At 36.2% G+C, this 16,542-nt stretch overlaps 2 protein-coding genes across 7 annotated transcripts in view; both read right to left on the bottom strand.

The window, feature by feature from the left end:
* The window catches only part of LOC140756616 (nucleolar protein 4), a 229,168-nt gene that overhangs the window by 177,864 nt on the left and 34,762 nt on the right, over nt 1–16,542 (bottom strand). The gene's annotated exons all lie outside the window — the stretch shown is intronic.
* LOC140756471 (uncharacterized) lies at nt 3,218–5,667 on the bottom strand. The gene is made up of 2 exons (XM_073091985.1): nt 5,203–5,667; nt 3,218–5,120 (listed from the first exon to the last, which is right to left on the bottom strand). The coding sequence occupies exons 1-2, from the start codon at nt 5,542–5,544 to the stop codon at nt 4,416–4,418; spliced, it is 1,047 nt and encodes a 348-aa protein (XP_072948086.1). The 5' UTR covers nt 5,545–5,667; the 3' UTR covers nt 3,218–4,415.

Here is a 16,542-nt window from a genome sequence, read left to right as displayed (position 1 = left end):
TCTTTGTTCCTATTCCTATTATTGTCATTGGAAATTAAGTGATAATTAATTTATAATGTGCCTATAATCTTAAAAAGGTATTATGAGTCTCAAGTTCCAGGCCCTAAAAGCATAAGTCGTAGGCAATCACTATTAAAATAAATAATTATTAAGTAAGTTCCATGCTTTGAGTATAAGCCATAAGTCATATTAGCAAGAAATCAATATTTAAAATAAATAATTGTAAGAAATAACCTAAGAAGTGAAAAATAAAAGCTTAATATAATTCAATAAAAAATTAAATAGTCTAGTGGCGGTCGAATAAAACTTTAGTTATAGTAACTAAAGTTAGTAAAAAAAAAATTTTTAACAAAAAATACAACCGACTTCTATGTCACTACAAAGTAAAAAATAATTCAAATAAATGTTGGTTTAGTACATATTTCTGAAGTCGGCGCTCATATTAGATACGCTGTTGACATCGTTATCCAACGAAATATATTGATACGCTCATATTAGATACGCTGTTGACATCGTTATCCAACGAAATATATTGAGCGCCGACTTCAGAAATATGTACTAAACCAACATTTATTTGAATTATTTTTTACTTTGTAGTGACATAGAAGTCGGTTGTATTTTTTGTTAAAAATTTTTTTTCACCCTTTTTAGTGATGACATAATAACATTATATTAATACAATATAAAATTGTATAAACGAGATCACGAATTAAGGTAAGGTCTGAATTTACATTGATTGGAACCGCCCGCTCGCAGGGCGCTGCCGCGCCCTGCTCGCTTAGTTTTATATTGTCTTATATGTTCCAACCTAACCTAACTAAATAGTCAATGATGAACTGGCTTTGCAATTTCATTAGAACCTACAGCAAATATCTTCAAACACAACTCAATTATTCCCATTGGTTGAGGAGTTACATATTTTGTCTCCGAGCCACATTATCAGATCCTCAAATAGTCAATGATAAACTGGCCTCGCAATTTCATTAGAACCTACACCAAATATCTTCAAACACAAGTCAATTATTCCCATCGGTTGAGGAGTTACATATTTTGACTCCGAGCCACATTATCAGACCCTTAAATAGTCAAAGATAAACTGGTTTTTCAATTTCATTAGAACCTACACCAAATATCTTCAAACACAACTCAATTATTCCCATCGGTTGAGGAGTTACATATTTTGTCTCCGAGCCACATTAGCAGACCCTTAAATAGTCAATGATGAACTGGCTTTGTAAATTCATTAGAACCTACACCAAATATCTTCAAACACAACTCAATTATTCCCATCGGTTGAGGAGTTACATATTTTGACTCCGAGCCACATTATCAGACCCTTAAATAGTCAATGATGAACTGGCTTTGTAATTTCATTAGAACGTACATCAAATATCTTCAAACACAACTCCATTATTCCCATCGGTTGAGGAGTTACATATTTTGACTCCGAGCCACATTATCAGACCCTTAAATAGTCAAAGATAAACTGGTTTTTCAATTTCATTAGAACCTACACCAAATATCTTCAAACAAAACTCAATTATACCCATCAGTTGAGGAGTTACATATTTTGCCTCCAGAACCCACTCTGATCCTCATCATATTTAAATGGGACCAACTTGTAGCAATTGTCCACACACGAAATTAAAGGCATTAAAATAGGTTCATAAACGGCGAAGTTATGGCTGTTATATTTACATGGGTGGAGGAGTTCCCCTCTTTTTCTCCAGAACCAATCGATGGATCCTAACCATATTTAAATGGGACCAACTCGCAGCTCGTCTCTACACAATAAAAAAAGAATTATTAAAATCGGTCCACTAACGGCGGAGTAATTGCTGTACATACATAAAAAAAAAAAAAAAAAAAAAAAAAGATACCGGCCGAATTGATAACCTCCTCCTTTTTGAAGTCGGTTAAAAATAGGCAAATGTACTAATTCATAGAATCTTCATAATGTAAGTCTTATAAAGAGAATGCTGCCATCGCCATACCACTAAAGTGATGTTATTAATTAGATTTTTTTCTGCAACGTTGTATCTGTACAAAAAATAATCAACTAACTGTCGTAGGCTCGTAAAATAAAACACGTTTAGTGTCTCGGAGTATCGAGCGACGCGATTTCCTATTGGGGTGGCAAGTGATCTCGTCACTCGTGCCGGGTGGCGGCCGGTCATTAATCGTCCCGGCGCCCGTCAAACGTACTCTTTCCCTCGTTTGTTGAGCGTCTGTAAATCTTTTCATGTAGATTCATATCACCGATTTTGCACTGTGTTGCATTGCATTAAAATTTATGGATTGTATACAACAAGTTTTCGAAATAGTATGATCAAAATTATTTACTAAATATAACAGAATAGTGCTCATAATATTTATATACAAAAATCTCTACATAGGATATTTGCCTAGCTGTCTCAGTCCGAATGATTACTATCACTATTTTAGAAAGCACTAACAGTTTGGACAAGATTATGTAACATTGACTATTAGCACCAGGATTTTTAAGGTTCCTGTTTACAATTCGAAAAAATCATACTGGTTTGAGAGAATCGTACATTTTTTCCACCGTTAAGTTACTAAGATATTTATTGTGTCAGAGTACCGAGCGACGCGATTTCCTATTGGGGTGGCAAGTGATCTTCACTCGTGCCGGGTGGCGGCCGGTCATTAATCGTCCCGGCGTCCGTCAACGTACTCTTTCCGTCGTTTGTTGAGCGTCTGTAAGTCCCTTCATGTAGATTCGTCCCTCTGATTTTGGATCGCATATTTTTGTAAGTTACTGCAAAGGATCTACTTTCAATAAAATATTTTAATTTGACTTTTTTAAAATAAATATTGAACATATTATTTAGTTACGAAGGACCAAAATTTTAATTCTTAGTATTTGTTTTTATATACTAACACACTTCGTAAAAACATTAAAGAACAGTTTTAGGGTGCAAAGATACTCATCTTAAGAAAGGGTCAGTTTTGGCTGACCCTGACAGTTTTATACGGAATAACACTCGCTACTTTATCCTCATAGTTTTCTGAGTAAATTCGAACAACTACGCTAGCGTGCACGCGGGCGATTCCATATTACGTTCATTAACAAGTCACTAATTGTTGAGCAAATCTTAATTATTCCACAATTATTTTACAAACAACGTTATTTTGAGGAATTCTTATCTTAACCACATTATTACATTATCTGTATTGGATAATAAAAACAAACGTGTACACCACATTTATAAAATATTTATTTTCAATAAATCACAATCCATTTATAATCTATATTCGTGGCACATTGAACAACAGATAAAATATATTCCATATCACTATTATCGAGTCTAGGTACCGTTTTCTATTTGAGGTATTTATTATTAATTCTATTTAGAACATAGATATAGTACGTTCCAAATAGAGTCCTAATAAGTTTTGTATGAAATCTGTTGATTTTTGTTTAGGAGTCTATTTGGACGTCTATAATTTCAAACAATCACATATTTTTCACACATCCTACTTTTACAACACCGTCAATACATTTATCACACTTAAAAATAAATTCGACAAAGTATCTCAAATATTAAAAATTAAATTCTGAGAAAATATAATATGAATAATATAAAATTAGGAATGCGGTCAAAATGACTTCGACAACGAACCCTTACGCTGCTAATGTCGTTTTTGACCATTTAGTATTTCTACCACTTAGGCGGTTACCTTGTTACTGTTATATAACATGACATTAAAGAATTTGACAATAAAATCGATATTTATTCCGTGCACAAAATAATTTCATTATTTGAAGATTTTTTTATCAAAAATAATTTTAAAAACTAAAATAAACACAGCCGAAAACAGAGATCACTACGTAATAACACCCATTTACTTACACTAGTCCTAAAATCCATATAATTTTAAACCAAATTTATAGTTTTATTCGACAAAAGCGTTTTCTGACAATAGATTCGATACCGAATGAGCTTAGTCGTTTAGTCAGAACATAAATATATTTATTAGTAGCAAGATTTTGTACTTTGGCATTTTAATATTCTGTTTTTAATTACAATACATCAATTCTAAAACACTTTCTGATATAAGATAATATTATAATCTATCACATTTATATGAATACATCTAAACACATATTATATATGTATTAATATATTAATGAGCAAGTTTACTCATATCTTTGAATCTCAATGTGTATGAGGAAATATATTTTAGGCAGACTTCAAAATATTTAAATGTTATCTAATATTATTTAAGTCGGGTCTGCTAGTCCCTGATTTTAAATTGGCAGTTTATTGTTATGAAATAATGTAAAAATGTTTTAAAAACTGCTTTCATAAATCAGATTTCATCTCACAATAATCAGAAAATAAAATATCTACCTTTCCCGTGTCTTGTGGGTTCCGATCGATACAGTGGAATTAGTCCTCTGTTTCAGAACCGAGAGAGTACTCGGTCTTCAAATCCCTATTCAAGTCGTCCGGAGAATCATTCCTTAAGCCCATCACGGCCCTTGACGCGAAAGTACTTTGCGACGCCATACTTGCCAATATCCCGTTGGAGAGCGCCTGAACCGACAGCGCTTCTTGCGACGGGCCCGCGTAGCTGTACTGTTGGTACACCGCTTGTATGCGCGCAGCATTCACCAATGTTTGTATTTTGAGCTGCGTGTCGAGTGCCAAGCTTAACGGCAACTTACGTAGCTGACTCGCAATCAATTTCCCAAACATTTCGAACTCATTCTCATTCCCGTTTTCCGAATGCTGACTCAGATCTTGCGGCACATCGGAATGGTCGCTTCTGTCGTCGAAACTCTTTTTCTGTTTCGCTGGGATAGGGTAGATAGTTGCGAGCGAGGTAGTCAACGGGGTTGCGATGCCGACGGGTGGATTCAGGAACGGCGCCGAAGTCGAAGTTGGAAGCATTCCAAACGGACTCGTAGCCTGATTCATCCCGAACGGTGTACCCGGGCGGGGAGACGGCGTGTTCAAAACGTACGGAGTCGACGAGCGGGTGGAACTGCGACGTTTTCTCGGACTTTTCTTCTCTGGAGATTTACGCTCGCTCAAATCTTGCACCGCGTCGCTCTCGTCGCTCACCGGTATCTCGAGCAAGCTGTTGTCCACCTAAAAAAGAAATGAATAAATAGTTCCGCTTCAAAGAGATCGCGAGTGTTTGCATCGTAAACAATAATAGAGGCGAACTTACTGAGCTCGGTGTGACGATCGCCCGCAGAAACCTGTCTGCGTGCTCGAACCACGTGACGCTCGGGCGGTACGCATGCGCGCCGGCCTTCCTCGCCGCGCGAATCTTCTTCAACTCGACACTGTACGACGATCGGATGTTTTTAATCTTATTCTTCAATTCCTTGACAGTGACGTCGACTAGATTTAGCGACTTGATGATCTCGACGTACCCCTGTTCGCGGATCTTCTTGTTCTTGTAGTGTTCGGAGACGGGGTTCCAGAGGTATTCCCGCTTTTCGTACTCGATGATCATCTGGATGGTGAGGTCCTCGCTCCACTTGGGGTTAGCCAGAATGGCGACCATGTTTGTTTATATCATAATACGTGTGGTGTTATTGTTTGCGAAATCGCGTGGTATCGTCGGTACCAGGAGCGCAAGGGTGCGGGCGGGTCGCATGCGCGAAGCATACTAAAAGCACGTCGATGGGCCGGCGTGGCGCGGGGGGGCGCTATTTCGGGAGCGTCCGATACGCAGCCGCGTGCTTTGGCGCGTGCTGTTTCCTCTCGCGCACGGATGCTGGGCCCGAGTGAAACGGAAGATTTGTGGCCGGGCGGCCGGCGTCCACACAGACACCGGCCTACGTTACGTGCACACTACGCGAAGTTAATGATGAGATTTATAACGCCCACGCTTCGGCTACTTAAACAATGAGTTTATTAAGTTGTCTATTTCTTTATGCATTTATTATGGCGACTGCCTACTTAGATATGGACTAGATAAGTTTGTTTTTGTTAAGTTTAGTTTGACGATTTTAGATTGTTTTGAGACTTGAGTTATCGGTAAAATAAAATATCCTTTTAGTAGTTTAGTCTACTTAAATTAGTCCATAATTTATCAATTAATTGAATAAAAAAGTCTTTTAAGTTTTTTATTTTCTTATAGGTTATTTTTATCGCAATTGTGAATATATTTTTCAGTGGATCAAAAAAAAATATTACAAAATTAATTGATTAGATTTTAGTAGGTAGGCCTTTAAGGGTTTTTATCAAATTACAAGGGTCCCCCTAACTATACATCTCGCTCGCACCCTCGTATACAGTTTTTTCATTTTTAAACAGAAAATCTGTATATTTTATTTTCATGAAACCTAAAAAGCATTTTACTGTTTTTAAGTTGTAAAAATATATATTATTCTAACATGTTTAAATAAATAGTTTTAATTAAATGCGGTTCATTTTATAATTCTTTAGAATAATTTATTTTATGTTATTCAGCAATTCAGGATTGCCTATTACGTGGGTGTTATGTAATACGAACACATACATAGACACCCAGACCCATAACAAAAGTCTGAATGTATCGAAAAAATAAACAGAAACGTTACCGAGAGCATCTTAAATATAAAGTTTTTTTTTTTTTTTATAATACGTATAGGAGCAGCAAACGAGCATGCAGTCCACCTGATGGTAAGTGGCTACTGCCGCCCATGGACATCTGTAATCAACCTCAGATAGGATTAGATATGTCTATCTGAAGTCGGCCACAGGTGCGCCGCTGCCTCTGTGGACTGAGCTGGAACGCCTCGGAAAATTATGTCTCCCTTACCACCCCACAGCGTCTAAGACTACTGTTATGAGGCAGAAATAGGTGTAGCGGTTGTTCCGTCGTAGTCGCACCACAAACTTTCTACTTTACGATACCATTTACCATCAAGTAGACGCTCATATGCTACTTCTATATTTAAAAAGACGCGTAGGTGTAATATTACAAAGAGTTTTACCACCTTTAAAACGTGTCGCACCGTAATTCTTCAACAGTCAGGTATCTGATTACAGATCAGTAATAAAAATTCGTCGACGCGGCAATTATTTTTGGCTGTCACGGCAAAGTTTGTTTTATTTATGTGTTGATGCAAACATCGGCAATTATATTAGTCGTTATGTGAAGTTATAGTGATTTATGGTGGTTAAAGTGTGGATAAAATATATTTTCCATAAAAAGGATTGAAGAGATTGCCCATTGCCCATTGCCAATATTGCCTCTATACATATAATAAGAAATAAGAATGTAGGAATGTGACAATGGAATATATTTGCGTAAAAAAATAGAGGGGAATTAACGACAAGTAATAATAGCAATTTCTATCTTTTTAGATGTTTTATCTGTAAATTTCATAAAACCAAAGGAGGCTTAGTTTTCCGCTTTCATCCTTTGGGACGGAACCCTAAAAAGAAAAAACTCTCAAACTTTTAATTTTGTACAAAAGTATTTTTTTTATAACTTTACTCTCCAGCCAAATTCGATCATACTCTTGAATTAACTACTATTTTAAAAGTATATAGGTAATATATACATATAATATATACATATTACCTTTATACTTTTAAAATACCTATTTAACTTGAAATCCAACGATTCTTTACCCAATATTCTGAGCAAATACGGCATGACAGCATACCAACATGAATTCGGATTTCGTGTTTGTTAATGACGAAGCGATCGGTAATGGCCTGTAAAATATTGACTCTGGTTACCAATCTGGGGATGTGACGTAGACCGCTTGATTCAACGCTCAAAAATGTTTTTCGATGAGACTAAAGTAGCAAACTAGTAAGCAATCCTTGTAAGTATGTGGTTATGGTCCGCGCCAAACTGCTAGTCCGCTCCGAATATAGAAACGAGTCGCGTCGCAATAGCAAATTATAGATATTAGCGGGACGAAGACAGCGCGGGACCCCCCGTCACCCGTACGCTGTCCGTTCTCGCCCACGGGTTACACGGGTTACGACATAGCTACGTTAGTGTGCCGTTACGGAGTGTATGCTAAATAAACCTGCACGCAACTTCAGAGCGGACTAGAAGTTTTACGCGGACTATACTGTCGTTCATAGTTCCTTGAAGGTGGTAGAATCCTCTGTGGTTCGACTCAGGCGGCACCACCGCCACACCTATTTCTGCATAATAACAGCAGAGCGCTGCTGTGTTCTGGTTTGAAGAGTGTGGTAAGGGAGATATACTTTTCCGAGGCGTTCCAGCTTAGTCCTCAGGGGTAGCGGCGCATCTGTGGCCGACCTCAGATAGGAATATTTAATACTATAGGGGATTGATCAGAGATGTCCATGGGCGGCAGTAGTCACTTAACATTAGGTAGACCGCATGCTCGTTTGCTACTCCTACATTATATAAAAAACATGTAAAAATAAATTATCGTATCAGCAAAATCTTTCTTTAAATCCCTAAAGGCCCGGAACTCCTATCCGAGCAACTACCAGGCGCTTATAAGTCAGGAAGAAATGCGAGCGTATCGCATCGTGTAAGAATTTCCCTCGCGGTACCGGCAGCGAGCGGTAATCATTGACCGCGCCACTTCAAAGCGAGCATCAACCGCGTTTATAGCCCACGACTAGATTTCCACGATAGTTTTAATGCGACGTGCTTGGTTAATTAGTCGTTACCCAGCGGGAGGTCCGGGTTCGATGTCTGGCTGAACTGACAACTAATTGAAGAATATCGGTTCTGTGACGGATAAATATGTGTTACACGGCTCCCACGACGCCGTAAGGCCTCAAGGACTAGGAGCGCATAAATAATAATGCATTAAAATTTAGGTTATTTAAGGTATGTCTTTAACCAAACCATAGTTTCAGAGTATTGTCAAAATCAAGATTTAAAAAAAATCAACTGATTATTGCACATTTTCAATTTTAAATAAAATATTACTTTTGAGAATTAGTTTAATAAAATACCAGTATACTAATTATATTCTTATTCTATCTATATCAAGATTCGTCGACACGTTATCAGCTTTTATAGGTCTTCTACTAGACTAAGGCCTCCCTTAATTGGCCACGACAACCAATCGTGTTAAGAATAAAGATTATTCTCGCATAATATTAACGAATTCCACTATTAATCTGCATTTTTATGTCAATTAATTATTCCTTACTAGTCTTACAGGTTTCTATATTACCCTCTTGAAGGGTACTTTTTCCGGAATAAAAGGTAGCCTATGTCCTTTTCTGAATCCCTGATAACGTGTGAACAAAATGTAATGATAATCGGTTATGTAATTCAAACTTGAAAGTGTAACAAACAAAGAAACAAAGTCACATTCGCATTTATAATATTAAGAAAGTTAGGATTAGATATGATAGATTATATTAGAATAGATCCACGATAGGTAAATTTAATCTGTAAAGAAATAAATATGTAGATATTTAAATTTGTATATAGAGTAGTTAAGGAATAGTCCTTAAGAATAAAAACAAGGTATTCTAATTACGTCTATAATATAATTATAATAAATCTTAACTGCAATTATATTACACTAGCTTTTGCCCGCGGCTTCGCCCGTGATCAGAGGTCGTTTTTATCTAACCCTCCAGAAAAGTAGTGCTTTTTGGGATAAAAAGTACCCTATGTTATTTTCTGGACACCTGACAACGTGTGTACAAAATTTTATAACAAACGATTAGTAGTTAAGGCGTGAAAGTGTAACAAACAAACTAAATTTCGCATTAAATACCTTAGGATTTAATTACTTTTATATCCGTACACAATAATTATTCACTATACAACTCAATGCTATCGTTAAAAGATAAATTACATCTAAAATTAATTCACGGAATTAATACCGATCAATTAAAGTCGTCGGGTGTAAACCTGCCTTACGATATTTATCTGTCACTTGGCCTCGTCGGCACCTATCAAGTGGAAATACTAAGATATATTTACTACCCACGACTTTCTTACATCGTTGCAAAACGGTTGAAATTCCCTTGTAGGCACATCTGTGTCATTCTGTTAAAGGACAACTTTAGTTTTGCGGTCTATAGCGGCTTATGGCGCAGGAAATAAGGTCGAAAATGGTTGAGTGAAGTGTTGTAGGTGGTAATGTCAGATCACCACCGCAGATGGATGAGCACTGACGCAACGTGGCCACTACTGGTATGACATTTATTTTCAAACATTCGTGTCGGCGAGAGATTAAAAACGAGATGAGAGCAAGTCCGGTCGCCAGTACACGAACCAGTAGTAAGCCTAATTTCCTATACTGTATTCTGGATTTCTGGAAGAGGTTCTAGTTGTAAGGCGTCTCCCTTATTGCGTTTTATTTAGCCCGTTATTAATAAACGATCTATCCTTTTTTCTGCCAAAGATCGAAATTAGTAACGTCCACGAAAATGTCAAATGGTGATCTGATGAATTGATGTGGTAAGGAAGATAAACTTTTCCGTTCCAACTTAGTCCTCAGGGGTAGCGGCGCATCTGTGACCGACCTCAGATAGGAATCTAATCATATCTGGGGTTGATTACAGATTACCATGGGCGGCAGTAGCCACTTACCATTACTAGATGGTACCTGGACTGCATGCTCGTCTGCTATTCCTATATTATAAAAAGTAGGCGGCATGAACATCTTTCTTATAATTTCACTTATGCCCCCTTTCCCGCCAAACCGAACTGTTGTATGTGAGAAGAACAGTGTTAGATGTCGAATTCCTCGAGTCGTTAACAATAAGTAACAAACGCTCACTTGCCCGGATGCGGTAATGAGGGTGACTGCGCGAGGGAGGCTGTTCCCTCCGGCCTTCCCACTCAGTTTCAGAGGTTCTGCTGCCTGACCTAAATTTGTGTACTTGTTGTTTAGAGAGGTCCTGATTTTATATTAAATGAGTAGGTTATTAGCCTCTTTTAAGTATATTTTTAATTATTTTTATTCCTAGCTTTTTTTCAAAAATATTGCCTTTGTTAAGGTATTTATCTAAAATACCCCATAGGCTAAAAGTATGGAAGTAGGAATAGGACTAGTAGTTAGTGCACAGTCCTATTCCTACTTTCATCCCTTGATTACATGTAGTTCTGCCCCTAACAATTTGTTTACCGATTTGAGACAGACTTTATAAATTTCAAAATTCTTCCGTGAGCTAAAAGGTGAAATTGTATATTTCAGTTTTCGCCAGTGACCACGGACCCCTAAAAACAGACACACTAATGTACTAACAAAATTACTTTCCATTTCCAGCTTTCCGGAGTAAAATATTAAATAGGAAAAATAGAAAAAAATAAAAATAAACAAATAAATAACATTTAAAATGAAATGAAATATATTTGCTTACAAATTGTCAGTTACAATATTTTTTCTTAAACTACTACCGGATCGGAATAGTATATTTTACTTATCAAACGTAACAAGTAGTACGTAGTGTGTACTAAGACTTTCCCAGCTTATTAGATAAATATAATGGGCACTTACCCGCAGATAGTTATAATGTCCGTTACCCACGGCTAATTCAGGTCACGGGTGAGGCCATACAGACTCTGTATGGCCTCACCCTCTGCCTCCAGCGAGCCCCGTTATGTCCTACGACGCCTTTTCTTATATAACTTCTGTACTATATCTTAATAGTTGTTTCGCACTAGTACATATGATGATGTTATAAAGATGTTCTTACCTATATGATGCAGGTTTTATGGATTTGCCATATAAATAAATAAAAAAATGTTAAGGGTGAGCAACCCTTATCACTTAGGGGTATGAAAAATAGATAGTAGCCGATTCTCAGACCTACTGAATATGCATATAAAATTATGTGAAAATCGGTAAAGCCGTTTCGGAGGAGTACGGTAACTAACATTGTGACACGAGAATTTTATATATGTCTAAGATATGATTGATAAAGCAGCCGATGAAACGCTCATGGAAATTGATAGCCAGCTCCATATGTAACAGAGGTTGAGCGGATTTTATATTATTTCTGTAGCCTAATGCAATCGTCAAAATGCGAGTCGATACCAAGGTGGCATGTCTGCATAGTGCTGTAAAGAGTTTGTATTAAATTTCTAAATAACAGTCACTTCAAAGATAATAATACTAAGTATAAATTGTTATAAGTAATTTATTTGGAATATAGGTAAATTGTATTAAAATTTTAGCTGACTATCTATATCGACTATATCGAAGATATCGACTATGGTAACGCATCTATAGTTACATATGTATGTCCATGAGCGGAGATGGAGTCCAAGCTAAATATAGTTCCGTTTTCACTGTTTTTACACCCCAAATAATTTCTAGACGATACTGAAAAATCATAAAAAAATCTTCGTACTAATTAAAAAATAATATAAGTAAAAAAATGTAATAATTTAAATTTAATAATTTAATTTAATTTAATTTAATACATAAAAATTGTAAAACTGTAAACTGTAAAGATGTAATGAGCATGGAATAAAAGGCTTTTTTATTTTATTTTATTTTAATTAAAAAACGAAATATTCTCAAGTATCAAGCCCTCTCAGCCGCTGTACAACTCGTTTGGCGGTGAGGCTCGAGGCGCGGCGGTCGACGCTTCTGTACTTTATACCTGCGTTATATACATGTACACTACACATACAAACAGTTTGCGGTAAAGCCTGTAGCCCCACGGAAATATCTGTGCATTTGTCAAATGATGGCACGTAATCACAGGCACAATGTTGCCGAGTGTAAATAATGTTTATTTGAAAAACGCACTTTTTATAATATTAGAGTTGTGCATTTGTCAAACGATGACACGTTATCACAGGCACAATGTTGCCGAGTGTAATGTGTATTTGAAAAACGCACTTTTTATAATATTAGAGTTGTGCATTTGTCAAATGATGACACGTTATCACAGGAACAATGTTGCCGAGTGTAACATTATTTGAAAAACGCACTATTTGTGATATTAGCGAAGCAGATGTGTAGTCCATGTGATGGTAAGTGGCTATGCCGCTTATGGAATTGTAATCTTATTTTAGAGTAACCATGTAATAAAAATATTCTTTCATTAACCCGCGCTTCATTGCAATTTTAACCAAACTGCCAATTTTAAATTAATATACGCTTGTTTGCACGCTACCAAAACACAACGAGTTTTATACGTTTTTTGATTACTGTTTGTGTGGACTAACCCCACGGAAATATCTAAGCAGTGTTACTAAGGATGGGTTGCATCGAAAGCCCGGTTAATGTTTGCGTTAAAGTTAAATATAACAGTAACTTTGACAGTAGCGATGGAATGTAAGAATTCTGTGTTGAATTGATTTGTCATAAACGTCATTTGTGTCGCTGTCACCGCAATTTTATTAGAAATTGACAGATAGGGAAGTTGACAAATACAGAAACTTTAACCGAAAGAAATCGAGCGGCGGTACCCATCAGGCGGTGTGCGCTCGTTTGCTACTCCTATATTGTAAAAAAATCTAGGAATCGTTGCACATTAAGCTAAGTTTTCAACTGATATGAGTTATCCAATGCAATGTAATAACTTTCTAGTTCTTTCTACTATCATAAACGGTGGAGCTTATATAAAGGGTTCTGTTTTTATCATTTGAGATAAAAGATATCTATAAGAATTCTGTATTTGTACCTAGATATAATTTTTTTTTTTTTGTTTAATGGGGTTATCATCCAAAATCCACTTCAATTTATTAAACTTACTATTCAAAATGCCCAAAAATTCAAATATAAACGAAAATCCCAAGTATCAAAATCCGCGGTACAGTTGGCAGCACCCATTTTATGCTAAACGGCCCGGGGCGCGCCGCCCGACGCGTTTCACAATGTTACTATATACATAGGTATACCTATACTCGTGCCTGACATCCACGCTAATAAGTGACACCGAAATTACACTGTTTTTTATAAAGTTCTTTAATTTCATTTTATAATACTTCAAATTGTGATAGCGTAGCTTTAAAGGGTTTAAAACTCGGCCTCTCATTCGGAGGCCTGTGATTCAAATCATAAGCACTCGCTTTAAATTTTTACGTGAGTCATAGATAAGTAAAGATTACTCACTCCTAACAGGAAACCAACCAACCAACCAGTAACCAGGTTTGACAATGTAAATTGTCACCGTCATCTATTTTCGTGTTTGAAAAATATTTAAAAAATGTAGTTATTAGAGCATTTACGAATGAAACGATATTTCTCCGCACTTTTTCTTCGATTTCGTGTTTTTGCACCACTTAACTGCACATGTCGGCATTGTTCCGCGTAAATTACACCATGACAGCCATTAAATGGCTGACACATTGTCAGCCGTTTAAGCCATTTAATGGCTTACTTCAATTACAAGATATCTATACTTATCTATGCCTGCGACCTACATCCAAAGCCTACAAATAACAAACAACATATTTTTGGAACCTTATTGTAAATATATAAAAGAGATTATTTAAAAGCAAGTATCAATTCCTACAGACTCGCTTTACGCTTCCCAGCCGTCAGATCTCAATTGATACCGAGAGCATTCGGGGCGCGCCGCGCTTAAACATGTAACACACAAGGATATACTCGTAGGACACCACGGAATTGGGTACTTGACGCTTTTTCAGAACTTATTGATATTTTTTGTAGAAACGTTGCTCGTAGCAAAATAAATTAAACAAGTCCATTCAATATCATGAGTCATGACATAAGTAATATAAATTTAGAAATAAATGTGAACATACCTAATATTTGGCATAACTCTTTGTGAGTAGGCTTATTTTTAAAATTACGAAATATATTTGCTTCCCAAATAGTGTTCTAAAAGCGAATGTTTGTAGTATGTAGGGGTCTTAAAATCGGTACAGTGCGCGGTGGGCGCTGGGGGAGATCGTAGTATTATAGCGGTGTCGGGTACTGAACGCTCACTGTGCTCGCTCATTAAGTAGAAACGTAGCGCGGCCCGCTGTCGTTCCCGAGTGCTGACGGCTTGTACTGCTCTATACTGTTTGATACTTGATAAAAATATATTTATTTTATACACGTAGATACTACCACTGTACAAGTATCTATGTACTTGTACTGTGATATTACTTGAAATTAATTGTAAGGTTTGAAGTTGAACTTACGCTCGATCGAAAAAATGTGAGATTAAATTTTACACAAAGTCTACCACTGACATATTACAATTTATAATGACATATGTCTTCATGTCTTCAACCCACTGTCCAATTGCTAAATAGGCGCTGTACTCTTCTCTGAGAGAAAGGCATTTAGACCACAGTCCACGGCGCTGGCCAATTACTAATTGGTAAGCTTCAAATATAAATAATTTCAGTTTTTTTTAAGAAAGATGCATATAAATCTTAATTAGGCCTAAGTTAGAATATCTACATGACAAATTCTTCAAAAAGTGCAGAAGCATAGCCACAAAATAAATATCTAACACAAACTGATTCAAGTCTGTTAATATCAAACAGTAGATACCCAAGAAGTCATCAAGTCACCGATATATCGACACATAAAAGCAGTTAGTGGGTAGGTACATCCCTTGCGATCATTAAACAAGATAGCAGCTATTTGCGACCGCCATGGCAATAACGGGACCACACGGGACGCGCCGGAAATCCGGGAAGTTTGTACACATTCTGGATATGCGAAAACGATCTTGGTGACGTAGGTAATGTGTCTATTTTAATGGTTGTTTAGTGGGTTTCAGACTAGTGGATTGCAATGATTTATTTAGTTATTCGCGTGTGTAATTCTATTTATATATGTCTCAGAATAATATTTTATAGGTAATCAACTATGTTTTTTCTTGTGATGAGGAAAATATCTTGATATTTTTCACATTCACCTTATACCACCGGAAATAGAAATCCAAAGCGAAAAATGTCAAGTATATAGATATTTAAATTTGTACCTATAGTGAGATATACCCATAATAATAAAAAGTTAAATATATAGTGTTTACATACAATTGTACTTCACTGCATAGTCTCTTCAATGATAATGTTGACATGTAGTACACCGCCAGTCGTCAGCCTTGTGTCACGTATATTCAGAGCTAAAAACCTCGAATTCAAATAATTTAAAACAATATCCAACCTACTTATAGCGCCCCCTACCGGTAAATGTCATTATCGTTTTTCGTGCAGCCTGTGTACATTTATGATTTTTCAAAATAAGAAATAAAATAAGTAATTTATCGTAAAAATTGTTAATTTATAACAAATATTTCAATTAATAATTTATAAAAGACGTAGGTGTGATATATTGTGCAGAAAAGTTACAATGGAAAATAAAGAATTTTGACGAAATTATTCTGAAGACTTGTACTAGGCGGCCATTACGAATGCCGTCGCAAATTGAAAATGTATTATTTTCATTTATTAAAGATAAGATGATAATCTTATATATTAATGAGGAATGACAAGGTAAATTTTTACATATATATTTTTCCAAGCAAAGGATTTTTAGATTACCATATTATTCTGTAGCAAGGAATTTGACGTCTTATGTTCACTAACTAAGCTTGTCACCTATTTAGGTGATCTCGCTTATATAAATCCTTATTTAAATCCTTATATAAATCTCGCTTATATAAAGCTATGAACATAGAA

Source organism: Epargyreus clarus, unplaced genomic scaffold, assembly GCF_041222505.1.
Source record: "Epargyreus clarus isolate Ecla_fem2 unplaced genomic scaffold, WU_Ecla_fem_2.2 ptg000035l, whole genome shotgun sequence".
NCBI lineage: Eukaryota > Metazoa > Arthropoda > Insecta > Lepidoptera > Hesperiidae > Epargyreus > Epargyreus clarus.
This window is presented reverse-complemented; position numbering and strand designations above follow the sequence as displayed.